The following is a 26063-nucleotide window of genomic DNA, read 5'->3' as shown; positions in this document are numbered from 1 at the left end:
GCAGTTGTAGTGAAGAACTGAGAGTTGTTGAAAAAAAGCATACGAGCTTCATTCCTTAAACATGTGTTTAATACAAGAGGAATACAATGCAAAAATGTTATTAATAGAAAGACAAAGAGAAATCGTGGAACAAGAGCATAACCTTAAAATGGAAATTATGAATAAGTTCAAGAATGTAATGGAGCAAACTTCAGGTTCCAATTCTTCAGCCAGTGTGTTTGAGAAATTTGGGTTTTTGTCAATGAATCAGAAAATATTCATATGTATAAAACATCTTTTATTTCCTTGAAATTTTTTCAAATGGTTAATATTTTGATGTTTCTTGTATGGCATAATATTTTTGTTTATCATTTCAGCATCGGTACTAAGTTTTGTTTATCATTTCAGCATCGGTACTAAGTTTTGTTAATACCACATTCTAAATTTTATCCGAATTTGCAATATTATAAAATAAGACTTTTTTTTTTTGAGAAATAATCGAAACATTGTTTTACTTTGTATACTCAATTAAGAAATAAAATGATAATGTTAATCCCCTACCTAAAAAGACGAAAAAAATAACATAACTATAAAATTACACATAAATAAAATGAAACACTTTTCATTGCAGTAGTGACAATATGGTTGCCTACTTATTCATTTAAGAAGGAAAAGTCTTTACACTATTAATTTTACTAGCAAACTAGGTACAGTTTTAATTAAGTATATTCGACCTTCTGAATGCTTGGCCTACAGCATCTGCTTCTGGTTGAAATGCATATAGTTCAATGTCATTCAACTCCACAGCATCAGAGTGAAACACATCTCTAACTTCTATTCCAAAGTTGTGTAGAACTTCAGCAGCCATAATAACATTCCCACACTAGTTCGGTTTAAATTGCATTGTTTCGGTAAGAATCTGGAAACTTTTCTTCCAAACACCGAACTCTTGCTCTATTACACATCTTGTAGCCATGCGGGCTCTATTGCAGCGCTGTTTGGCTCCTGTGTGGGCTCGGAACACAGGCGCCATAAGATGTTTGGGCAGAGCACATCCCCTATCTACAACAAGCAACCCATCATATTGTCCATTTTCAAATTCTGCAGCAACTCTACTATTGTCCCAAATGCATGCATCATGCATGGAATGTAATCAATGGCTTACTACATTCAAAATCTTCATATTGGCATCATAGATGTTTTGTGTATTGATAGAAAAGAAATTCTTGTGATTTTTGTGTTGTTCTGCTTGTACTCCAGGAGGACAAAGTATGGGTATATGTACACATTCTATGGCCCCTATGACATTTGAGAAGCCACCAGTTCAATAGAATTTCCTTTTGTTCTTTGATATATTTTCTTGGCTCTGTGGCATAGACACGTACAGTGGCTTTAAGGCAATTAAACTGTATATCACACTGTTAAAAGCTCTTCCAGCAGAAGTATGATGGAAATTATCGACATTCCCTGCTACAGTTTAATAAGTACCTATGAAAAAGATTCGCAGTTCACAAAGAAATTGCAGCAGAGGAGACAAAGCAGGGTTCCTGTCAGAATTATGCTGCAGTAACGGCTCCAGCATACCAAGCAGCAACTCAAAAGATTCTTTACGAAACCCAAAGCACTCTTTGAAATCACTGTCACTGTACATCATGAATGAGTCTCTTCTCTGCATCACAGCGCTCATTCTTGTGATGTTCACCTCTTCCTCCATCTCCTTATATTCTTTGTAGTCCAGGTAATCCATAGAATTCAACACTTAAAACACAGCATTCAAAGATCGCACCTTGCTCTCTGCCTTTACTCCTACTACTGCCTAGGAGTAAATTTTGGCCTCATTTCCTCCTTAAGTTACTAATGTAGTAGCATAATCTTCAATGGTGCTCTCCACCAGTAATGGAGTAAATAAATTTACTTTGGAAGTAAATGAAAAATTTACTCCTTTAGTAATTTACTCCTTTAGTTCAGTACTATTGAATGGAAGTCGCCAATTTCCTTCTCTTTTAGTAACTTACTACTTTAGTTTCACTTACTCCTGGTTGGTGCTTGTCACCATAAATACGTTAACTTACTTGAAAGGATTTATTGAATTGGGTTTTGTTAATAGTGAGTCATATGCAAATACCCTTCCTGCGTTTGCTGCTGGATTATATTTGCAAATCCCATGACACATCAATACTGATGTTTGACATCTTCAGGTGATGGCTGTGGTAGTAGCTGTTATCACTTCTGGAAGATACGACTTATGATAACTGTGCATCTTGCAGGAATGACAAGCAGCTACCACCAACTAAAGATGTTGAACAGTTGTATCAATGAAATATTGTAGGATTTGCACAATATTATCCAGTGCAGGTCTGAGAAGTGTATTTGCAACAGATGTGTCAAGAAATCCTCAAAAGTCACAGTGAGTCATGTGTTTTCATTAAAATTTTGGGCATGTCTCAGAGAAATATTTCTTATATACTATACAAGTATTAAGTAATTCTAATTAGAAATAACTCATATTAAGAAACTGTAATTACAGCAACCAAATGAATGAGTAATAATTTGCATAAAAATTCATGAAATGTTGAAAAATACACATTGATTTATACAGGGTGTTACAAAAAGGTACGGCCAAACTTTCAGGAAACATTCCTCACACACAAATAAAGAAAAGATGTTATGTGGACATGTGTCCGGAAACACTTAACTTCCATGTTAGAGCTCATTTTAGTTTCGTCAGTATGTTCTTCCACCTACGCTCAATGCAGCACGTTACCATGATTTCGTACGGGATACTCTACCTGTGCTGCTAGAACATGTGCCTTTACAAGTACGACACAACATGAGGTTCATGCACGATGGAGCTCCTGCACATTTCAGTCGAAGTGTTCGTACGCTTCTCAACAACAGATTCGGTGACCGATGGATTGGTAGAGGCGGATGCTCTCCTGACCTCAACCCTCTTGACTTTCATTTATGGGGGCATTTGAAAGTTCTTGTCTACGCAACCCCGGTACCAAATGTAGAGACTCTTCGTGCTTGTATTGTGGACGGCTGTGATACAATACGCCATTCTCCAGGGCTGCATCAGCGCATCAGGGATTCCATGAGACGGAGGGTGGATGCATGTATCCTCGCTAACGGAGGACATTTTGAACATTTCCTGTAACAAAGTGTTTGAAGTCACGCTGGTACGTTCTGTTGCTGTGTGTTTCCATTCCATGATTAATGTGATTTGAAGAGAAGTAATAAAATGAGCTCTAACATGGAAAGTAAGTGTTTCTGGACACATGTCCACATGACATATTTTCTTTCTTTGTGTGTGAGGAATGTTTCCTGAAAGTTTGGCCATACCTTTTTGTAACACCCTTTATGTAACATGAAACTTTGTTATTAAAGACTTACATTCATAAATTCATCCACTATATAGGAGCAGTGTTTGAAACAGTAGTTTTGTTTTTACTCTGCATCCTTTCTGACCAAAGTTTCACATAATGTGTGTAGCAGTACCTGTACATTATATGTGGGAAAGGAACCATAACATATTGAGAAAAGTTAGAAACCAAATTGATAGCTGATAGGTATGGTGAAAATCTAATGAAGTTACGCAACATGGTGTAAACAATGATAAAATTATTTTTAAAAAGACTTTCCTTCTGCAAGGAATTTAATTAAATAAAATCCAAGTCTGTGTGAAAGAGGCACAGTATACAGATAAAGGTCTATAGATAATGGCTGAATGCTTCTGGTTTTTAATGGAGAAACTGATTTGTGAAGCAGAACAAGTAGTCTGATGGAAGAGTTATCAATCAGCTTAAAAGGTAATGACAAAATGTAAAAGTAAAATGAAAGAACAACAGCGACATAGTAACAATCAGACTGATTGCTAACATGCGACACATATAGGCTTAGTTTAGATAGAAACTGAAACTGTGAACACAGTAAATTTTCATTTTCTCCGAGCATGATAAAGCTTTGCACTTGCCACCACATGTAATAATATTGTAAAGAAAAAAATGAGAGGGAAAAGGATTTGTAGAGTATGGTACAATAACTTACTTTTTATGCATCATATGTTCAAATAATATCCTTAAGAAGTCTGCTGTAGACTGTCTTGCTTATTTGCAGCCTTATGCCACATATTTGAATAGATTTTAACTACACCTGATGTGTGTATTAGATTCTGAATGAAATAGACCATAGCGCATGTATACATAGTGTTTTTACATAGACCGAAAAACATCTACATTATGTTCTTGTGATGTCACAATTATTCTCTTTGTATGTGTAAGTATTACTTAATACTGTGTTTTCAGGTTCGGTATGAGGACGAGGACGAAGATGAAGGGCCACAGCCAGATCCAACACTGGAGCAGGGTGCACCGCTGCCCGTTCGGCTCCAGGGAGGTTTCCCAGCAGAACTTGCCTCCACCCCTCTTGAGGATATTGATAGTTTCTACCATAACCAGCGGGTACGCAGGAAGGAATTATATTTGTTTACTGACAGCTCCTCACTTTGATGCATATTAAAAGAAGAAAACAAGAAAATAGGGGAAAAAAGTGTTCTCTGAACTATGAATTTCTCTACAAAATTAATACTTTCAATCCTGGATAAGTCACTTGCTGGTGGCGTTATAATACAAGCAATTCTCCCAGATCCCATTGATTTATGAATAGCAGATCATGTTAATGTCTAGTCAAATAGTTGTTATGATTGTAGCTTTTGATTCATTACTTTTTAAACCCCAAAAAGATACAATGTCAACTGTAAGTTATAACTCTCATTTACACCCTGAATTTGACATAATTTAGAGAGTGAGAACTGAAAAGTAGGAATGTGAGTGAAGATAAATGAAGCTATCCTGAATTGAGAAAAAAAAATGTTTTATGTATATTCTTTGATAATTGATAGCATGAAGAATATCTTGGTCCAAAGTAAATGCAAAATAAATCATCATATTAAAAAGTGAATAAAATTTGTACTGATAATTGGAGAATGTCATGATTATTGCCTTTAGCTATTGATAAAATCATTGTTTGAACCACCAGTTTAAGTCAGCAGATCATCATTATGGTCTTAAAAGCTTTTATGTAATCATAAAGGCAAATATAAAATCTTGACATTGGTTAATAAAACCAGGAATATTTCACTGTTGTCACATCATAATATAGATTACATGGAGTCACCAATCAATAGATTACATCGTCGGTATAGAAACTGTGCCAGGCAGTATGCTCTTTCAAGTTACATCAGCATTCATCGTTTATGCTGTGATTGGATGTATACCTCATAGAACCAAGCAATTGTGACAAATTCATGGTTTTATTATGTGACATCAGCGGTTTTATATTTGTCTAATACAGTGGTGTAAATGCTTTTAAGAATCTGATGATGGTTAGCCTACTGAAATTGGTTGTTTAAATAAAGATTTTATCAGCAGCTCCAGGCAGTAATCATAACATTTTTCAAAGATCAACAAGCTGTGGTGCATTACCTCCTGAAAATATATTGGAGCTGATAAATTACTGATGTATTGCTATGGCAAGTGATTTTGAGGTCTAAGAACTTTCCAAACTTATTTTTATTTTGAGACAATTTTTCTTGTTTTATTACTGGCTTTGTGTTTATAGACCAGAGAATACTATAACTTTATTTCAAAATTAGATACGACAGGTATTACTTTTACTTTCACTTATAACAATTGTACTAATATAACAGTTCATTTTTCTTTTTGCAGACATTCGTAGTGGTTAGTAAAGGAAAGGATATTTTCCGATTCAGTGCAACAGATGCCTTGTGGATTCTGGATCCTTTCAATCCTATTCGAAGAGTTGCTATATATATTTTGGTTCATCCCTTATTTTCACTTTTTATCATCACAACAATTTTAACGAACTGCATCTTCATGATCATGCCTACTACACCAGTAATAGAATCAACAGAGTAAGTAATAACATAATTACTTATAGCTTTGGAGATTCCTTTTGTAGAATTTGTGTTTGTAGAAGACTAGTTTCACAGTTTTTTTTTATTATTTTAAATGTTTTGGTGAACTGACTGCCATTCTCAGTTAATGAAAGAAGCAATTTGTTATGAAATAGTTAAGATTAATGGAATGAAAAGAATCACTCATTACCTAAAACAGTGTGTAGTTAATAAAACTGCTGTAAGCAGAGCAAAGGAGTCAGTCAGTGCACATTTTATTGATGGTTGACTACCTAAAACATGTTTTTGTCATATGTTTTTCATCTGTATTTTACAAAACATTTTTTCTCCACTGTTTCATATTTTCTAAAATTCAGAAATACAGAAAAAAAATTGCTAGCTGTGTGCATAATGATGAGATTAATGTTGTCTTTTGACTGCAATGGACCAGATTGTTGCTTTTTAAAACTGAGGGCTTCAAAAAGTTCATACATTGTGCAAAACATGCATTTTTGGACTGTGACCACTAACTATGAGCCATTTGAAAATCAATGCTTTATATCATGGTAAGTGATGTTAGCACTGGAAAAAAAGTATGGAGAAAGATATCCAGCAAAGATCAGTCGATAAATATTCATTTTTTAAATTCAGACACCTTTTACATGCTGTAATAAAAATGCATTTGTATTTATAAAACAGATATTTATATACTTGGTGTTGAAAATGACTATACCGACAAAATTGTTATTGATTTGTAAGAATGTTTATATCTACTGTTTTCTAGAAACGATGGGGAAGTATTTATGCATTGTTGTAGTGCTTATTGAATTTTCAGCATCTACATACATGTGTTTGTCATTCCATCAGTTTCACTCTGATCCATGCCACTTTTTGTCTGCCATTGTATATTCTGAAAACTTCTCTGTCTAAATACTTATTTAGACCACTGAGATATGTGAATCCATGAATATGTAGCATGATATAGCATGCTTGGAGATAATTAAAAGGCAGAAAATCTTCAAATGAAAAAAAAGAAAAAAACTGGAAGAAATCGCATATGAGAGAGAAATTGCTGCGTGAGAAAAACAGAAATGGGATATTTGTTCTACGCATACATTACCAGACATTTCAAAATAATTGTAATGCATTTGATTGTTTTACTACACCTTTATTAGGTTGTCTTTTCAGAAATCCAATGTATTTCGGCAGGACACATTTATATAACTGAATGTGATTCCACCCATGCCAACTTTTGATTCTACACAAACTCTGAGAAAACAATGGCAGTTGTACTGAAGTTCTTTGTCTAACCGTATCTTTCATATGTTATCTGCCTTTAAACTTCCAACACTGTTTTTATCTTTTCATACAAGGTTTTGTGTCGTCGTTGCCTCTGTAGAGCATTGTACCATAGGAAGCAAGGAGAGGACGTTCTTTGGTGGCTGGTATCCTCTCTCTACAACACAACTGCACATATTTATTAACAGGGTTCTTTATTCATAAGAACAATTAAGTTACGTATTTTTAAGCAAGTCATTGTGTACAAGCTCTTCTGTAATAGTCCACGTTAGCCTCACTGCTGGTGAAGTACAATTCCCACTATAAACACTACACTATCATAGCTGGTGATGTGTACTGACAGACGCCAACTAGAATAGTGACTATTCCATGACTGCGGCAGTCTGCGACTGACTAGGACACCGATGGGCTGGGTGACTGTAACTGACTGGGGCCTCCGGTCCGCAGTGGCAGTCGAGAGGGCATTGCTTGCGTGTCTGTCTTTGGCATCTCTTGTGATAGACATGCTTGATTCAGCACCTTTTACGAATCTTCTTGCAACCTTTTTGCCAACAGGTGTGGTGGCGACAGCTTACGTCAGCACTCATGATACTGTATCCCCTGCTAGGCTAAGAAGACACTGCTTACCCAACAGGTTTCTGGTTTTCTGACAAGGGAACCTCCCCATCGCACCCCCCCCCCCCCCCCCCCCGCACCCCCACCCCCCCCCCGCCCCCTCAGATTTAGTTATAAGTTGGCACAGTGGATAGGCCTTGAAAAACTGAACACAGATCAATTGAGAAAACAGGAAGAAGTTGTGTGGAACTATGAAAAAAATAAGCAAAATATACAAACTGAGTAGTCCATGTGCAAGATAGGCAACATCAAGTAGTGTGTGAGCTCAAGAGCACCGTGGTCCCGTGGTTAGCGAGAGCCGCTGCGGAACGAGAGGTTCTTGGTTCAAACCTTCCCGTGAGTGAAGAGATTACTTTCTTTATTTTCGAAAAGTTATGATCTGTCCGTTCGTTCATTGACGTCTCTGTTCACTGTAATAAGTTTAGTGTCTGTGTTTTGGGACCGCACTGCAAAACCCTGCGATTAGTAGATGAAAGGACGTGCCTCTCCAATGGGAACTGAAAACATTTGATCACTAGGTCATAGGTCAACCAATTCCTCCACAGGAAAACACATCTGATATATTCTATACGACATTGGTGACGACATGTGCGTCACATGACAGGAATATGTTGTCGACCCACCTAACTTGTACACTTGGCGAATGGGTAAAAAGATTCTTGTACCTTGCCCGATGTAGGTTTTCTTGTGGATGTGATAAGAGTTCGTCACATATACTGCAACAAATGAATGCAACAGTTTCACAGTCACAGTTTTCCCTGTGCTCTGTTAAAACATGTGTTTTTAACGTTTTCAAATTTTTCCGTGTGTAGACCGTCAAATCCTGCATATGTCCAAGCAAATCTGAACATGTCCTGGAATTTTGGAGAGCGAAGTTGATTATGTGTGAGTGCCTGAACTTTGATAATTGACACACGATCACAATCACGTAAACAATACTGCTCTGTGTACCTATGCAGCTTCGGACGGACGGACAGATAATAATTGTCTGAAAATATAAAAATAAACTTTTCACTCGAGGGAAGACTTGAACCAAGGACCTCTCGTTCCGCAGCTGCTCACGCTAACCATGGGACCACGGCACTCCTGAGCTCACACTGTCCTTGATGTTGCCTATCTTGCACATGGATTACTCAGTTTGTATATTTTGCTTATTTTTTTTTCATAGTGCCACACAACTTCTTCCTGTTTTCTCAATTGATCTGTGTTTAGTTTTTCAAGGCCTATCCACTGTGACAACTTATAACTAAATCTGAGGGGGGTGCGATGGGGAGGTTCCCTTGTGAGTCACACATGTCAGCAGTATTCATTGTATTGATCTCTGTGTTACATTTAAGGTCGTCATAAGATCTATCCCTACATAGAGACCTATATACACAATGTTTTCTGGAGTGATGATCATTATTCATAAGACACACCTCTCTGGAAATGTTTCACTGCCAAGAGCTAGAAGAAGAGATCTCATTCCCAAGAACAGCATCATCACAGAAATTCCCTACCAGTATGTGTAATGTAGACCATCTGATGTGTATTCAGGGACTTTCCTCATGAAAAGGTATTAATAATAGTCCACTAAATCATATGACAGCAAAAACAATCAATTATTGATAAAATTATTTAACTATATAGTAAAAAATCTGCTCACCAAGTGGCAGCAGAATACACACACATAAAAGACTGTTGTGATTAGCAAGCTTTCGGGGCCAATGGCTCCTTCTTCAAGCAGAGGGGTTGAAGGGGAACTAAGAAGGGTGAAGGAAAAGGACTGGAGAGGTCTAGGAAAAGGGATAGATTTTGGGAAAGTGACCCAGAACCATGGGTCAGGGGAGACTTACGATACAGGATGAAAAGGAAAGAGTCTTTCCTTCTCATCCCATACAGTATGACATAGCTATACTTTTAGTGTAACAGAGGAAGAGTTATAGAAACAGACCAAGACTGGAATGTGCAAATTGGATTATAGAGGATTTTGGGTGTAATAGTTTATATAGATGTGAAAAGATTAGTACAAGACATGGAAAGATAGACCTCAGCTTCAGACCATTCAGTGAAGATGCTATCCACATCAGCGTAGTGCTGCCTGGGTTTTCTATGCAAAATGTCTTCGACAGGGCCTTGACAGTCCCATCTGATGTCGCAGATTAACAACAAATTATGTAAGGAAAATGAGAAACAGCATCAGTTGCCAATAATCAGAAAGTGTCTAGAAAAAGAGAAATCAATGTGGATTCTTTCCCAAGGTTGTGTAGGGGCCAGCAATGGTGAGAAAACAGTGATACACCATCTGCTGACCCAAACACTTAAGGCAGGCCATGACAAAGTGTTCCATCTCCTGATCAGTGCCCAGCCAGAACACTTGACAGTGCACTAACAGTTTTGTACGAGAGGTCCCCTCAAGGACCATGGTGTAATAAACGGAGGACTTTCTGCCACAGAGCCACTGCATCCACTACACGAGGAGCAAACTCGTCCTTTGAAAGGGGAATAATGCCATCCAAGAATCAGAGGTGATAGCACAATCGATAAAAATTTCAAAGCGCAGACGGTCAGGCCACCCATGTTGTATTGTGCATGTGTCCAGCTGGAACATCGGGCCCACCACCACACCAGAGGAAATGTGGGAACTGGTGATGGAGAAGTCATCCTCCATGTGCCTCACTTCCAAATTCACTTGAAAACAAAGTAGTTCCTCCTGGTCCTGAGGGGTGAGGGCCTTGGGGAGCCAGGACAGAACATATGTGTTCACATGTTGCAATATGCGATAAAAATGGATCTCAGAATTGTACCAGGAGAAGAACAGTGAACATCCATGGCGTTGTCTGGGAAGAACGCTGATGGGCTAAATGGGGAAACTCAGGGTTTATGGTTGGTATTTAAATGAAGTTTTACTACACACAAAACTTTTTTAAGACACAGGAGGAAGAGCCTCTATTTCCACGTGAGAATAATATTGCTAAGGTGAAGTGAGAGTTTTTTACGCTAAAGCAATTGGCTGTTTGGAGCCATCTGAATGGTGACGGGCCTAGATCACTCCCACATCATACGATGTACTGGAATGCTTCCATGGGTAGGACCAGATGCTTGCCAGGTTGAAATGTTGTAAGGAATGGTGCAGAGTGAAGACTCTCCTTAAGCTGCACAAAAGCACGCTCACATGTTGCAGACCAAATAAAAGTAGCACTTTTTCAAAACAATACATGCAAGGAGTGGGCAATAGTAGCTGCTCTGGGAATACATGTCCAGCTGAACAGTAATCAAAGAATGGAGACTACGTAGTTGATACTCCATGTTAGCACCTGTCACAATGACATTATCAAGGTAGTTAATGCAACTTGGAACAACAGTCATATAGTGATCCCAAAAATCAGCCATTGCTCCGTGTTGCCGAACTGTGTTGCTGCGGGCAAAAGTTGTGTTCATTTGCCTTCGGTACATCAGTTATACATTCAAATCTGTGAGGGAATAATACATTTTAAAACTGATTTCAATCATTCGTCTACATGAGAGAAATCTTACTTGTGAGTGTTGAGGTTGTGCTCCACAGCAATTGCCTGTGTGACGTCGGAAGGCAAGAATAGCTGATACAGCTGTGTGAAGACATCAAGAACAATTTTTCTCAAAATGACAGCTGCCTAACGACAAGATCATCAGAAACAGTTGCAATAATAGCCATTTATTGTGATTTGGGCTGTATTATAAATAAAACATTACAAAATAAACTTAAAACCAAAATCATTATATTTATTTTACAACTGCTTCTACTCCATACAATTTTTTGAATGTGTATAATGCACGTATGTGGGTGTGTTTCACTGCTGTTCACTGTAAATCACTATGCGTAAAAAAGAATTACTGGTAGCAAAAGCTAGTGCAAAAGGCTATTATAAAAATTGTCAGTATGTTATTACATTTTTTGGTGTCAACAGGCATTGTGAGTTTAAACTAACTCGTTCGACATTACAGTGGCAGAACGCATTTATGATCCATCGAACACACTAACAATTATCCATCTTCAGTGAATAACTCGACAGAATGTTGACTGATAAAGTCGAAAACGACCGATATCTCGACACGTAACACTCCCTTTCATTAAAAAGTCATTTTCCAATTTGTGCAATGAAAATGACAGGGGTTGAAATACTTCTCCTTGGTAATGTGTTGAACATTATAGTCTCAATACTTCACGGGCTACATATTCCTCATCAATAAAAGCTAGGAAGTTCTAATATACAGTGTATGCAACTGATATGTTGACAAAAACGTTTTCAAGCCGTGAGTCTTAAAAATCGGGAAGATAATTACTTTACTTTGTTTCAAAGTCTACATTGTAGTACTATCAGCTATCTGAGTGCATATCCGAACCATCTGATTGTAAATTTAGGATGATATGTTCAAGGCTTTTATCCATCTTCACCTCCCTGTGAAAGTCGTATTTCTGAAACTTTTCAGCGTGACACACAGCGTGACACGCTGAAGGGGGATACTGTCTATTGCTTCATGCACAAGCCTTCCAGTGTCTGTTATCTTGAAAGCTTTTTTTTCCCCCACATAGCTTGTAACCTGTGTGCAAATTAATTCTATTGGATTATGCTGACAGTAATATATGAGTAAACACAAAACTTTGTGACCACATTCACATGCAAGAAAGTCAAATTTGTTTATTCTGTCGCGTGACTTTTATAAAGTAACGAGCTGCAGGAGTTCAGCATGAGTTTGGCTTACATTGTACGGAATATTTTTATTTTTCAGCCAGATCACAATATTCCCTTTCCTGATGCTCGTACTTGGTCATTTCTCTGTAACAGCTGAATGATAACTGGCACAGTACTTACAGTGGTCGACTTTTAAACGAGGTATGGCAAGATTTGTTCAGTGAACCACTTCTTGAAAGTGACAGCATTCATTTCCGAATCATAGTCACTACTGTTTTCCTTACACCTAAATACAATTTTACTCTCAGGAACCAAATCAGAAAAATAGCCAGCATGAAGAATAAGTATCTGAGAACCTTTTCCTAAGGGAACTTTAAAACCGCCAGTAACATCTATCATTTTCATGGAATGTTTCTAATTCATCCATGTTTCATCAAGGTAATACACTGTAGAACTACCTCCTCCTCTTGTATCATGCATCTTTATAACAGATGTGCTTCATGCTGCTTCTACGTCACTTCTTTCAATTAAAAGCTGTCTTCTAAACATGATTAAAACCATTGTATTTTAAAAATCTTTACATTGACGAAGCACTACCTTTGAAGCCAATTTGCTCAGGCATAATTGTAACAAGTTTTTGTGATGTTTGGTTTTCCCTTCTTATATACATTTCAAATGCAGAGCACTTTAAAATATCATTGTCAAAACCATGTATTTGTGTTACAGGTATCTTGCGATTTCGATGATTTTTCACGTGACATGTAAACAAATTTTCCTGAGGTTTCTACAGCTCCGACGCTTTTGTTTGCTATTCTCTGAACGATTCTCTTGCTGACACATTCTTCTGCAGTTCGTTCTTGAGTCTTCAAAATGTCAAAAATAGAAGTATCGCTTTCAGATTCACATTTGAAAAAGTTATAAATAAGACACATAAACCTCCTCAACTGGTTGTGAAGTATCTGCATCTACATGATTACTCTGCAATTTCCAATTAAGTGCCTGGCAGAGTGTTCATAGAACCACTTTCAAGCTATTTCTCTACTGTTCCCCTCTTGAGCAGCGTTCAGCAAACATGTACACTTTTATCTTCCCTTGCGAGCTCTAATTTATATTATTTTACTATTACGAACATTCCTCCCTATGTAGGTGGGAGCCAACAAAGTATTTTCACACCCTCAGGAGAAAGTTGGCGACTGAAATTTCATGAGAAAATCCAGCCACAATGAAAAACACCTTTGTTTTGATGATTGCCATCCAAATTCGCACATCATATGCATGGCAGTCTCTTCCCTATTTCTCAAAAATACAAAACAAGCTGCCCTTCTTTGAACTTTTTCAATCAATTCTATCTGCTGTGGATCCCACACCTGACAGGTACACTCCAGAAGAGGGCGGAAAAGCATAGTATAAGTAGTCTCTTTAGTAGACCTGTTGCATTTTCTAAGTGTTGTACAAATAAATCTTTGGTTTGCTTTTCACACAACGTTATTTATGCAATATTTGCATTTTAAGTTATTTGTAATCTCTAAGTATTTAGTTGAATTTATAGCCTTTAGAATCTTGTTTTTTGTCCTGTAAACCGAATTTAGCAGATTCCTTTTACTACTCATGTGGATGACTTCAGACTTTTCATTATTTGGAGTCAACTGCCACTTTTATTACCATATAGATATCTTGTTTAAGTCATTTTCTAATGTGTTTTAACCTCTGATGACTTTATAATATGGTAAATCACAACATCATTTGCAAACAGTCTAAGAGGGATGCTCAGAATGGCTTCTAAATCATTTATTAGGTCAGGAACAGAGGAGTGCCTGTAACACTTCATTGAAAACGCCAGATACCACTTCTGTCTTACTTGATGATTTTCCATTGATTACTACTTGTAGTGATCTTTCTGAGAGGAAACCACGAAACCAGTCGCGTGACTAACACGATACTTCATAGGCACAGACTTTAATTAAAGTTGCTTGTGAGGAACTTAATGTTTATTGCCATCACATGAAATTTCCATTTAAAGATCGCTCTAAAACATTTACAGATACACATTCTCAGCTATACTGCTATAAGAAAGTAACATCGACATCTGAGTGAATAATTCAGTCACTCTGTGAATAAAACTGCATTGTTGCAAAATACGGCAACAGTGCAGCAGGAGGGAGAGAGACTCTCACAGCCCAGTTTATTACTCGTGGCTAGCTGCTCAGAAAGAGAATGAATCTTATTGGCTACTAACAGTTGATGGTGGGGGTTTCGCAGAATGGCTGAAAATAGGGCTGCGTTCCAACATTATGTGAGCTATAGTAGAGGCTAAAAGGTGAATTAACCACAAGCAACTGTTTTAATGCCTCATCCAATGGAATCTGAAGGTAGGCTTCAGCCAAGTCAATTTTTGAACAGAATTGGCACCTAGTCAGCATTGTGAGCAACTCCTCCATTGAGGCAAGGGGTAAATGTATATGACTGCCTGTGCATTAATATTGACCTTGAAGTCGCCACAGAGCTGAAGCTGATTGGAAAGCTTCTTTTTGGTCACTAAGGGTGTAGCCCTTTCACTTGACTAAATTGGTCTAATCACTCCCAGTGATGGTCTGTGATCCAGCTCCTTCTTAATGTGATTGTGTTAAGCTACTGCTCTGTAACTACTGAAAAGCTGATGTCATTTTTTGCAACCATATATTAGTCTTACAGATAGATTTAAGTGTTAGGAAGTCTTTTCTTAAGATATTTGTCTGGAGTGTAGCAATGTGTGGAAGTGAAGTGTGGTGGATAAATAATTTAGACAAGAAGAGAATAGAAGCTTTTGAAATGTGGTGCTACAGAAGAATGCTGAAGATTAGATGGGTAGGTTGTATAACTAATGAGGAGGTTGTTGTTGTTGTTGTGGTCTTCAGTCCTGAGACTGGTTTGATGCAGCCATCCATGCTACTCTATCCTGTGCAAGCTTCTTCATTTCCCAGTACATACTGCAACCTACATCCTTTTGAATCTGCTTAGTGTATTCATCTCTTGGTCTCCCTCTACGATTTTTACCCTCCACGCTGCCCTCCAATACTAAATTGGTGATCCCTTGATGCCTCAGAACATGTCCTACCAACCGATCCTTTCTTCTAGTCAAGTTGTGCCCCAAACTCCTCTTCTCCCCAATTCTATTCAATACCTCCTCATTAGTTATGTGATCTACCCATTTAAACTTCAGCATTCTTCTGTAGCACCACATTTCGAAAGCTTCTATTCTCTTCTTGTCCAAACTTCTTATTGTCCATGTTTAACTTCCATACATGGCTACACACCATACAAATACTTTCAGAAACGACTTCCTGACACTTAAATCTATACTTGATGTTAACAAATTTCTCTTCTTCAGAAACGCTTTCCTTGCCATTGCCAGTCTACATTTTATATCCTCCCTACTTCGACCATCATCAGTTATTTTGGTCCCCAAATAGCAAAACTCCTTTACTACTTTAAGTGTCTCATTTCCTAATCTAATTCCCTCAGCATCACCCGATTTAATTTGACTACATTCTATTATCCTCGTTTTCCTTTCGTTGATGTTCATCTTATATCCTCCTTTCAAGACACTGTCCATTCTGTTCAACTGCTCTTCCAAGTCCTTTGCTGTCTCTAACAGAATTACAATGTCATCGGCGAACCTCAAAGTTTTTATTTCTTCTCCATAGATTTTAATTCCTAGTCTGAATTTTTCTTTTGTTTCGTTTACTGCTTGCTCAGTATACAGATTGAATAATGTCGGTTATAGGCTACAGTCCTCTCTCACTCCCTCCCCAACCACTGCTTCCCTTTCATGTCATTCGACTCTTGTAACTACCATCTGGTTTCTGTACAAATTGTAAATAGCATTTCGCTCCCTGTATTTTACCCCTGCCACCTTCAGAATTTGAAATAGAGTATTCCAGTCAACATTGTCAAAAGCTTTCTCTAAGTCTGCAGATGCTAGAAACATAGGTTTGCCTTTCCTTAATCTATCTTCTAAGATAAGTCGTAGGGTCAGTATTGCCTCAAGTGTTCGAATATTTCTACGGAATCCAAACTGATCTTCCCCGAGGTCGGCTTCTACCAGTTTTTCCATTTGTCTGTAAAGAATTCATGTTAGCATTTATTTATTTAGTTAGTATTTATGAGGAGATACTGAATGGAATTGGAGAGACAAGAAACTTGGGGCACAACTTGACTAGAAGAAGGGATCAGTTGATAGGACACATTCCAAGACATTAAGAGATTGAGAGATCACCAATTTGGTATTGGAGGGAAGTGTGTGTGTGTGTGTGGGGGGGGGGACAAATCTTAGAGGAAGACTAAGGGATGAATACAATAAGCAGATTCAGAAGGATGTAGATTGCAGTAATTATTCAGAGATAAAGAGGCTTACACAGGATGGAGTAGCTTGGAAAGCTGCATGAAACCATTCTTTGGACTGAAGGCCACAACAACAACAAGAACAGCAACATATCAATCTGACCCCCATTTGATACAGCTCTGATGTGGTTGCACCTATGATACATGAAGTAACCTGCTGCTTACTGAACTTACTGCCCACACCAAATGTAAGTCGACTCACTATGGCAAGTGTAGTGCACGTTGCTATCCAAATGGAGTGTCATGGTTAGAATTTTTGTGTGTTTTGGATTTTGTGGTTTTTCTGCCATTTGGCTCTTCCATGAGGGTTTGCTGCAGTGACTTCTGCAATGACAGTAGTGCATACATTCATGATGGCATGATTGTTGGCTATGTTGGCCCAGGCTCAGCTGACAGTTGTTTACACGCCATGATCCCCCACACCCTCTTCCATCCCTGATGATGAATCCTGGAAGATTGGGACACTTAAGAAAAGCAGCTTTGCCAATATTTCATAACACTTTTCTTATTGTGGATACCCCTTCATATGTATTACTTGCTGTGCCAGTTAGCTCCTCTGCAAGAACCAGTGTCACTTTCTTTTCATAATATGTGTAGTTTGCTGTTCTGCTATCACCACAAGCATGCACATGTGATCACTGTGTACTTTGAATTCTACCAATGTCACAAATAGCTGCAACAGTCATTTTGAACTTTGTTGGTGAAGGTTCATGTCCTCAGCTGTAAGTACCGGATCATCAAAGCTAAGTCTCAGTTTTAAGTGGATACCATGATCAGAGGTGCAATCATCTGTTTGGCCCCAGATAAGGAGGTGCCTCAACTTGCCCTTTATTGAGGATCCTACATTAGAAGAGGTTTTGAGTACTGCCCAGTCATTTGAGGTCTTCTGCACTGCGGGCCACCAGTTGCAGTCTTGGAGTGATGTAGCCATTGTTTACAGTATGCAACCCTGACATTTGGAGCCAAGGACATGGGGGAAGAGAGGGTAGCTGCAGTACAAACAAACCAACAGGGCCAATGCAGACAAACATCTCATTGGCAGCAGGAACAGCAAATGCCACTTCCTTTGTGCCCCGCTTGTACTGTACAGCATGAGTGGGCAGCCCGTCCCAAGCTGTGAGCCTCTTGCTGTATATGAAAAGTCAATCTATAACTATATCATTGTGACAGGTGCCACCATGAAGGATATCCTGTGTATCCTCTGTTCTTTGTTTACTATTCTGCAGGACATGGGCTTCAAATGTAATGTTGCTAAGTCTCACTTTTTCCAGCCTTCCATTGTTTATTGGAGTCATAAAATATCCTGGCAGGGCATCCACCCCATGCAGCAACATATCACCGCCATTACACCTTTGCCCTGCCTGTTTAATCTACAAGAACTTCAGGCATTCCTTGGCAAAGTGGCATACTGTCGCAAGTTTATTCCCTGTGCAGCTACTGTCACCCACCCATTGCATGTGTTACTTTGGAAAAGTGCTCCTTTTGTTTGGTGTGCAGCATTTGAGCGTGCTCTTGTAAACTTAAGGATAATCTTCTCTCGGCACCATATCTTGCAACATTTTGATCTGGCAAACCTCTGATCCTGGCCACAGATGCATCCCAATATGGGATGCAGGCGGTCCTGGCCCATCGCTACTAAGATGACTCCGAACAGACTATTGCCTTTGCCTTTTTGTCAAAAACACTCGACATGGCTCAGCAGCCTTATTCTCAGATGGAAAAAGAAGCTCTTGTTACTGTCTATGCCATAAAAAATGTAAAATGTTTTGTGTGGTGCAGAATTTCATTTAATTACTGACCACCAGCCCTTGATCATCTGATGTCACAACATGTGAATGCAGATACTGTGTCCCGGGTCCCCACTGACCCTGACCCTCCATTTGACTAAGAGGACCTGCTTTGTTTTCAACTGGATCCAAAGGTGAGGCATGCAGATGATGGCTTCCTCATCTCCAGTTCCGATTACCCTTTGCTGTGGTGGAAGGCACAGTGCTCTGGCAGGTTGCATGCATTATGCAGCATGTGTGACCCAAACATTTGGCAGAGAAGGCACCAGATCTGCTCCAGAACTTTTATGTGTTGCTCCATCACCTCTTTCTCTTGGATACCATTATTGCCCTGTTGTCAGAAGTGTTTACTCCCTGCATTGAGGGTTCCAGTGGATCTGTGGCAGTAGGTCCTCCCATTTATTACATCAGGGTCACTGGGGGATTTCTTTTACAAAACTGATGGCGTGCTGCCACGTGTCTTGGGTGGGCATTGATCGGGAGGTGGAACGCCTTGTCGTGGCCTGCCTCAAGTGTTTGGACCAGCGGACGGTGTCACACATTGTTCTTTTGCATTGTTCTCCTCAGTCATTTCGCTGGTCCTTTTCTAGTCCTTTTCTAGTTACTGGAAACTCGTGCTTTTTTTCATTTTCCTTACGTCATTCATTGTCTGTCTGCAGCAGCATCAGTCATAACTGTCAAAGCCCCATTGAAGACGATTCTCCAGAGGAAGATTGCCGCATCCTGGCATTTCCCTTCCATCTACAGTTGAACAGCGAGGCAGAATGCCTTGTCTGAATGTTTAAGATTTAGATGCACAACTACATAAAATATACCCTGACCAAGGAAATTCTCACATTTTCTTAAGTGCTTACAGAATGAGCCCAATTGGAGCAAAGAGACCTTTCGAGCTCCTTCATGGCCTTCAACTGTGGACACTGCTGAACTTCATGCTGCCAGTCAGGTGTCCCAGTGTAGTGCTTATTTTGTTGACGTTCCCAACCAGCACAACAGTCTGGGCCAGGCCATTTGGATGGCACCCTCACCGGATTCCTGCCACCTTTTGCAGCCAGGATGGTTGCCACGTCTTCATAGTTTTTCACTGAAGATTGACTCATGCCACACCACTGGAATCAGTTGCATGCCAGGATGGACCTTGGGGTATCTTCTTCAGCTCTGGGCCCGATAACTCGCTCTTCATCGGCCCTTGCCACTCCTGGTCGTGCCCTGGCAGTCGAGGCTTTGTCAGCACCGATGGCGGTTTGTTTCCTGCAGCCGGAGTTGGCTGAGCTGAGCAGGTGCCACCATGAGCGAGGACTGAAGTGTGGTCTCCGTCACTAGCGTCTCTCCTCTCCAGTCTACCATTGTCATTGCCTGTTCTGGCATCCTTTGTAGTGGACTACCACATCTGGGTGGCTACTGCCCTCCTTTTGTCGCTCTGTACACTGGTTGCTCTGGGGTATACTGGTATTCATGTTGCCCTTGTCCCACTCGCTATTATCCATACGCACTGGTCTGGACAGATCAGGAACTCCTCATGCTTTTGGCTGCTGTTCCCGTTCCTGAGGTGGCCACCAGGTGCAGCCCAATTACTGACAGCTGACACCAGGTCTGCAGGTTGCATGCAGCACTAAACCAGCTAGCAACAGCTGGTGTATATAGTGTATTTAGGGACATGCATAGGCCTCGGGGCCTTCAGTTGTTGCTAGTAGTATTCCCCAGCTTATTTTTTTCGCTATGAGTTGTTTTTCATCAGCTCAATCACATACCTCATACTCCTCACGCTTGTTCCGTTTTAAGCATTATTTCTGCTCATCTGTACCTCTTACCTCATTCTCAAGAACCCAACTGTTTGCACTGATAATGTACAACTTGATACACATTATTTAAAGTGAGATGAATAATGAAAAATGTGTCAAGACATAAAGCACCCTTTCTCAAAATGTCATCTGGGACATGGATTATTCATAATGCTGGCTCAGGAGATATACATATTCAGCTTTATATGTCATGAAAAGCTGATGCTAATGCTCTTTCTTGTACTGAATGTGTTTTATCCTGGTACTCTATTAACAATTATGACTAAACTGATGACTGTGAATGGTTTATCTGTTAAAAGCTGACTTCAGATTTGTTTTGGATGAGTATTCCATGTGACACAAAAATTTAAATTCCTGCATCACATTTGGTCAGTAGTTCTGCTATCAGTTTTAAGGTGCAGTGGGCTTGCTTTTCAGAGAAAACTAGTTATTCTGGCAACTTTCAGTATGCCTCACAATGGAAGCCAAGGAGTGGCTACAGATGTAAAACTCTTTGACTTATTTGTTGATTGTATCAGTGTTCTCCTAACTCCTATTAACCCATTTTCTCTACTGATGTGTGTCATTGTGTTTACAATAATGCTTGCAGCTGTGTCTTACCATGTAGTTAACATTCTTTGGTCCCAAAGCCAAGATTTGCCATTTTTAGTTGTTTTGAGTCACCAACAAGGAAAAAAAGTTTTGAGTGAAGTAGCTTTGTGGCACAACTGACATGAAAGTCTGATTTTCATTTCTCTCCTTCAATTTCTAATAACAAGTCAGAAACTAGTGTGCATCTTTATTCCTTCCTAGCCTTACCTATTTGATGCTTATTCACAATTTTCTTGTTCTTGGTGTGTATCAGAGACCAGAGATCACTGTGAAGGCTATGGGAATCTTGCTTTGGTTTCTCAGTGCCGACAAGATGGCATTAGTGAGAAACATTATCACAGTGGTGTTGCAATCATTCACAAAAGACATTTCTACATAATCATCTTTAGGAAAAGAATGTACATGATGGGACAACTTCCGTTGCTCTATCACTAGTCTCTGATAGCTGTTTTGGAGAGCTGGGGCCAACTTTGGATTTCATAGTTCTTCTCTGAACCCCTAAATCAGAAAATTTTCCTTATTCTTTGAGAGTATTGTAAGTACTGAGAAAATATTCATCTTTTCCTTGAACGTGCTGTGTAAAGACAACTAGAAACAAAATGTTAATCATAAGTCTTTGAAACCAAGTGCAAAGTCTGGAAACAAAATTACTAATATTTATTTTCAAAGATTAAAGTTAATTAGCAATAACCAAGGTGGATTATGATCAGTATTTATATAATAAAGTATGATCTCAATTTCAGTTTTTGTAATCCTAGTGTGCTGGTTATGTAGGCAGTCAAAACATCTAACCAAAAAATATTCAAGTCAGGAAGTGAATCTCCCAAAATTGTGTCAGTTTGTGCAACTTTGCCTTTGTGTTGTAAGAATCTTATGATAATGAAACACTTTTTATGCCAAAAATGGGGTATGTGCCTCTAAGTGACCATATTTTATAAATATTTTTAGTTGATAAGTTTGTTCGCTTATTGTAAAGAAAAAGTCCATTTTGTTGAATTCACCATACATGTATAAATGAGCTAACAGAGTGAAACAAATGTGAATCAGTTAGTAGTAACTGCAGATGAAGATTTTCCTGGTATGTTGCTGCAATAAAATCTTCTTGTTTATCTGCAGGAAACTGATGACACTTTGACAACCACCCATTTTACTCCCAATTTTTGACAAATTAATGGTGTGTCACACTCTCTTTCCTTGTGTAAACACCAAGAGTTCTGGTCATTTTAGTCCTTAACAGCTACTAAAGAAATGACCACCCACCCATTGCCCAGTGATTACTGTCCACTGCCCACCAGTGCCCCATGAGGTGGAAGATGCCTTGCTCTTATCTAATTGTTTCACATACAGGCTACTGCATGTGTTTGGGGCAGTTCCTTTATCCTGATTAATAAGATTGATTGACAACTGCATTCCAGTTACCACCTTTATTAGGCTTCCTTCAAATCAACCAGCCTCACAAAGAAAACCCCCCTGTACAATTAAACTGAGTTTGGACAATATTAGGATAGGGATAGATTGCTACTCACTGTAAATATGACCCACTGAGATGCAGATAGCCACAATGAAAAGACTGTTCCACATTATAGCTTTCAGCAAAGCCTTCTTCAGCAAAGGAAACACAAACAAATTCACACAAGCAAACACAGCTCATTCACAAATAACCATTGCCACTGGCTTCTGTGACTGGAATCATAGTGATCGGAACTGCTGGTGGTAGCTGTCATATGCGTATGAGATGTGCATGCTTTTGTGAATGTGTGTGTGCCGACCAATCCTGTCTCACAGACCTCATTCATTTACCCCACCCTCCAAAATGCCCTCCCATCACCATACAGAATCCAGAACCTAAACAGACACGAAACACAGTCATGAACCTTTTCTTCAAAAGCCTAGCCCCACAGAAGTATAAGTCCTTTCCAAAAGCCTCACCTTTTGCTCCATTCTCAAATTCAGTCATGCAGGACTTGTTAAAGATCTTCTCTTCTTCTCCCAGTCCCTAAAGTGGAAACAGTTTTTCGTCACCAATCCTACCAGTTAGATTTGACGAAAGACCAATGTTGAACCCTGCCTCACAGTTCACTCCTCCATTCAACTGTGATCTATCCCCACTGCCCCCAAATCACCCCCTGTTTACTTTCCAGAATTTCTTAACCTTGAACCTTGTGTCACCATCATTCCCCAAATTCTTCAACATGCAAACTAACCTTACATCTGCAGAAAGATCCTCAGACCACCACCTAAAAAATTATCCCAACCTTATTATCCTATGTGCTGACAAAGGCTCACCACTATTGTTTTGAACCGCAAGGATGACCTGACACAAGGTCTCTGCTAGCTGTTAGATTCATTCACCACAAATTATGCCACAGTGACCCCATCCAGAAATCCAGCAGGATCTCCAGTCTGTTCTCAAATCCTTAGGCCCATCCCAGAACCGCTCCCTGGAGCCAATCTCCCTCCTCACCCCTACCACTCTCCACGCTCCTACCTTCTACATGCTTCCTGAAGTCCATAAATCCAACCACCCTGGACATCCAGTTGTGGTCAGTTACTGTGCCACCACTAAGAGGATCTCTGCTCTTGTAGACCAACACTCAGTCTATTACCTGCAACCTAACCTCCAATATAAAAGATACCAACTATTTCTTCCACCACCTCTCCACAGTTCTTTTTCCTTTACCACACAATGCCCTGCTCGGCACCATTGATGCCTCCTCCCTTTACACTAACATCCCTAATGCCCATGGCCTTACTGCTATTGAACACACTACCTTTCCCAACACCTGGCTGGTTCCAGACCAACAATCTCCTTCCTTGTTGCCATGACCAACTGTATTCTCACCCACATTTACTTCTCCTTTGAAGGCATGAAGGCATTACCTACAAACAAATCCAGAGTATGGCTATGGGCACCTGCCTGGCGCTATCCTAAGCCAGCCTATTCATGGGCCATCTAGAGGAATCCTTCCTAAACAGCCAGAATCCCAAACCCATTACCTGGTTCAGATTCATTGATGACATTTTTGTGATTGGATTGAGGGTGAAGACACCCTATCCATAGTCCTCCAGAACCTCAACACCTCCTCCCGCATTCACTACAACTGGTCCTGTTCAGCCCATCAAGCCACCTTCATTGGTGTTGACTATCACCTTAAAGATGGCTATATCAGTATGTCCATAACAAACCTACCAACCACCAGCAATACCTCCACTTCGACAACTGCCACCCATTCCATACCAAGAAGACCCCTGCATACAGCTTAGCCACCCATGGTCATCGCATCTGTAGTGACAAGTGGGCCCTTTGAAAATATACTGAGGGTTTCACTGAGCCCTATACAGATCATAATTCCCTCCTAACCTTGTACAAAAGCATGTCTCCAATGCCTTATCTTTCCAGTAACCTAATGCCTCCCAAGGCCCCACTATCCTGCCACAGAGGAGCATTCCCCCATGACTCAGTACCATCCAGGACTGGAGCAACTGAATTACATTCTCCACCTCTCGCCATCCCCAGAAATGAGATCCTTCCCACCCCTCCCACAGTGGCATTCTGCCACCCACTATACCTACACAGTATCCTCGTCCATCCTTTGCCTCATGGCTCATATCTGTGTAATAGACATAGATGCAAGACCTGTTCCATACATCCTCCCACCACCACCTACTTTCAGTCTGGTCACAAACATCACCTATCCCATAAAAGGCAGGGTTAGCTGGGAAACTAGTCATGTGATCTACAAGCTAAGCTGCAACCACTGTGCTGCATTCTATGTTGGCATGACAAACAAAAAGCTGTCTTTCTGCATGAATGGCCTCCAACAAACTGTGGCCAAGAAACAAGTGGACTGCCCTCTTGCCGAGCACACTGCCCAACACGATGTTTTTCATTTAAATGACTGCTTCGCAGCCTATGCATCTGGATCCTTCCCACCAACATCAACTTATCTGAATTGTGCAGGTGGTAACTCTCCCTGCAGTATATCCTGTGTTCCCATAACCCTGTTGATCTCAATCATCATTAGTCATTGTTCTTGCCCATCTAGCCCCTTCCTTGTTCCCATTCCAGCACTAGACAGCCCTCTATTCCACCAACGCAATCTGGCTCCAGCTGCCAGAGACTGTGGTCACGTATATGTGAGTTGCATTTTTTGTGTGTGTGTGTGTGTGTGTGTGTGTGTGTGTGTGTGTGTGTGTGCATGTGTGTGTGTTTGTGTGTGTGTGTGTGTGTGTGTGTGTTGTCTGTTTTTGACACAGGCCTTGTTGGCCAAAAGCTAACTTTCTGACAGTCTTTTTGTTGTGCCTTTCTGTGACTCGTCATCTCCACTATATGGTGAGTAGCAACTATCCTTTTCATTATATTGTTACATTCCGTCATGGATTTTCCATTTTTTGATTGTGTGTGTGTGTTTTCTTTACTACAGAAGGCTGTGGCCGAAAGCAGTAATGTGTAACAGTCTTTTCATTGTGCCTGTCTGGAACTCAGCAGGCAACTCAGTGAGTGGCAATCGGGCCTTTTCCTAATATTGTTGATATTCCAACGTGGAGTTTTCATTGTTTAAAAAGAGTTTTGAGTCTGTATATTACTAGTGACATCATCATGTTCAGTATCATCGTCCATTTGACATTAACTGCTGGATAAAGACCTCTTCTAGAAGTTTCCACATGACATAGTCTTCCAGTAGATGCACCCCAATTACTCCTACTTGTTTCCTTATACCATCTATTCATCTCCCTTTAGGGATTTGTCATGGCATTGCTTTATGTCTTGGGATTTAGCAAAAACCTCCTTGGTGCAACTACCATGTATTCAGATTGCTACATAAACCATGCACTCTCAGTTCACATTCATTCCTCTCCATTCTGTCTCTGATCCGCCTATTTGCCCTCCTCTCTCTCTCTCTCTCTCTCTCTCTCTCTCTCTCTCTCTCTCTCTCTGTCTCCCCCCTAGTAGTTCCCAACATATATTATTCCATTACTTAGTGGTTTTTACATTGAAAGTCCGTGTCTTACAGACATAATTCAAAACTTGTGTTGATTATATGTT

The 26063-nt window shown here is 39.8% G+C and overlaps 1 protein-coding gene across 1 annotated transcript in view; it reads left to right on the top strand.

Annotated features, from left to right (window-relative positions):
• The window catches only part of LOC126412041 (sodium channel protein para), a 903820-nt gene that overhangs the window by 51134 nt on the left and 826623 nt on the right, over positions 1 to 26063 (top strand). Inside the window, exons 3-4 of the mRNA XM_050081417.1 lie at positions 4284 to 4439; positions 5706 to 5911. Of these exons, the coding sequence (XP_049937374.1) occupies positions 4284 to 4439; positions 5706 to 5911 (362 nt within the window). The remainder of the gene's footprint in view (positions 1 to 4283; positions 4440 to 5705; positions 5912 to 26063) is intronic.

Source organism: Schistocerca serialis, chromosome 7, assembly GCF_023864345.2.
Source record: "Schistocerca serialis cubense isolate TAMUIC-IGC-003099 chromosome 7, iqSchSeri2.2, whole genome shotgun sequence".
Classification (NCBI taxonomy): Eukaryota; Metazoa; Arthropoda; class Insecta; order Orthoptera; family Acrididae; genus Schistocerca; species Schistocerca serialis.
This window is presented reverse-complemented; position numbering and strand designations above follow the sequence as displayed.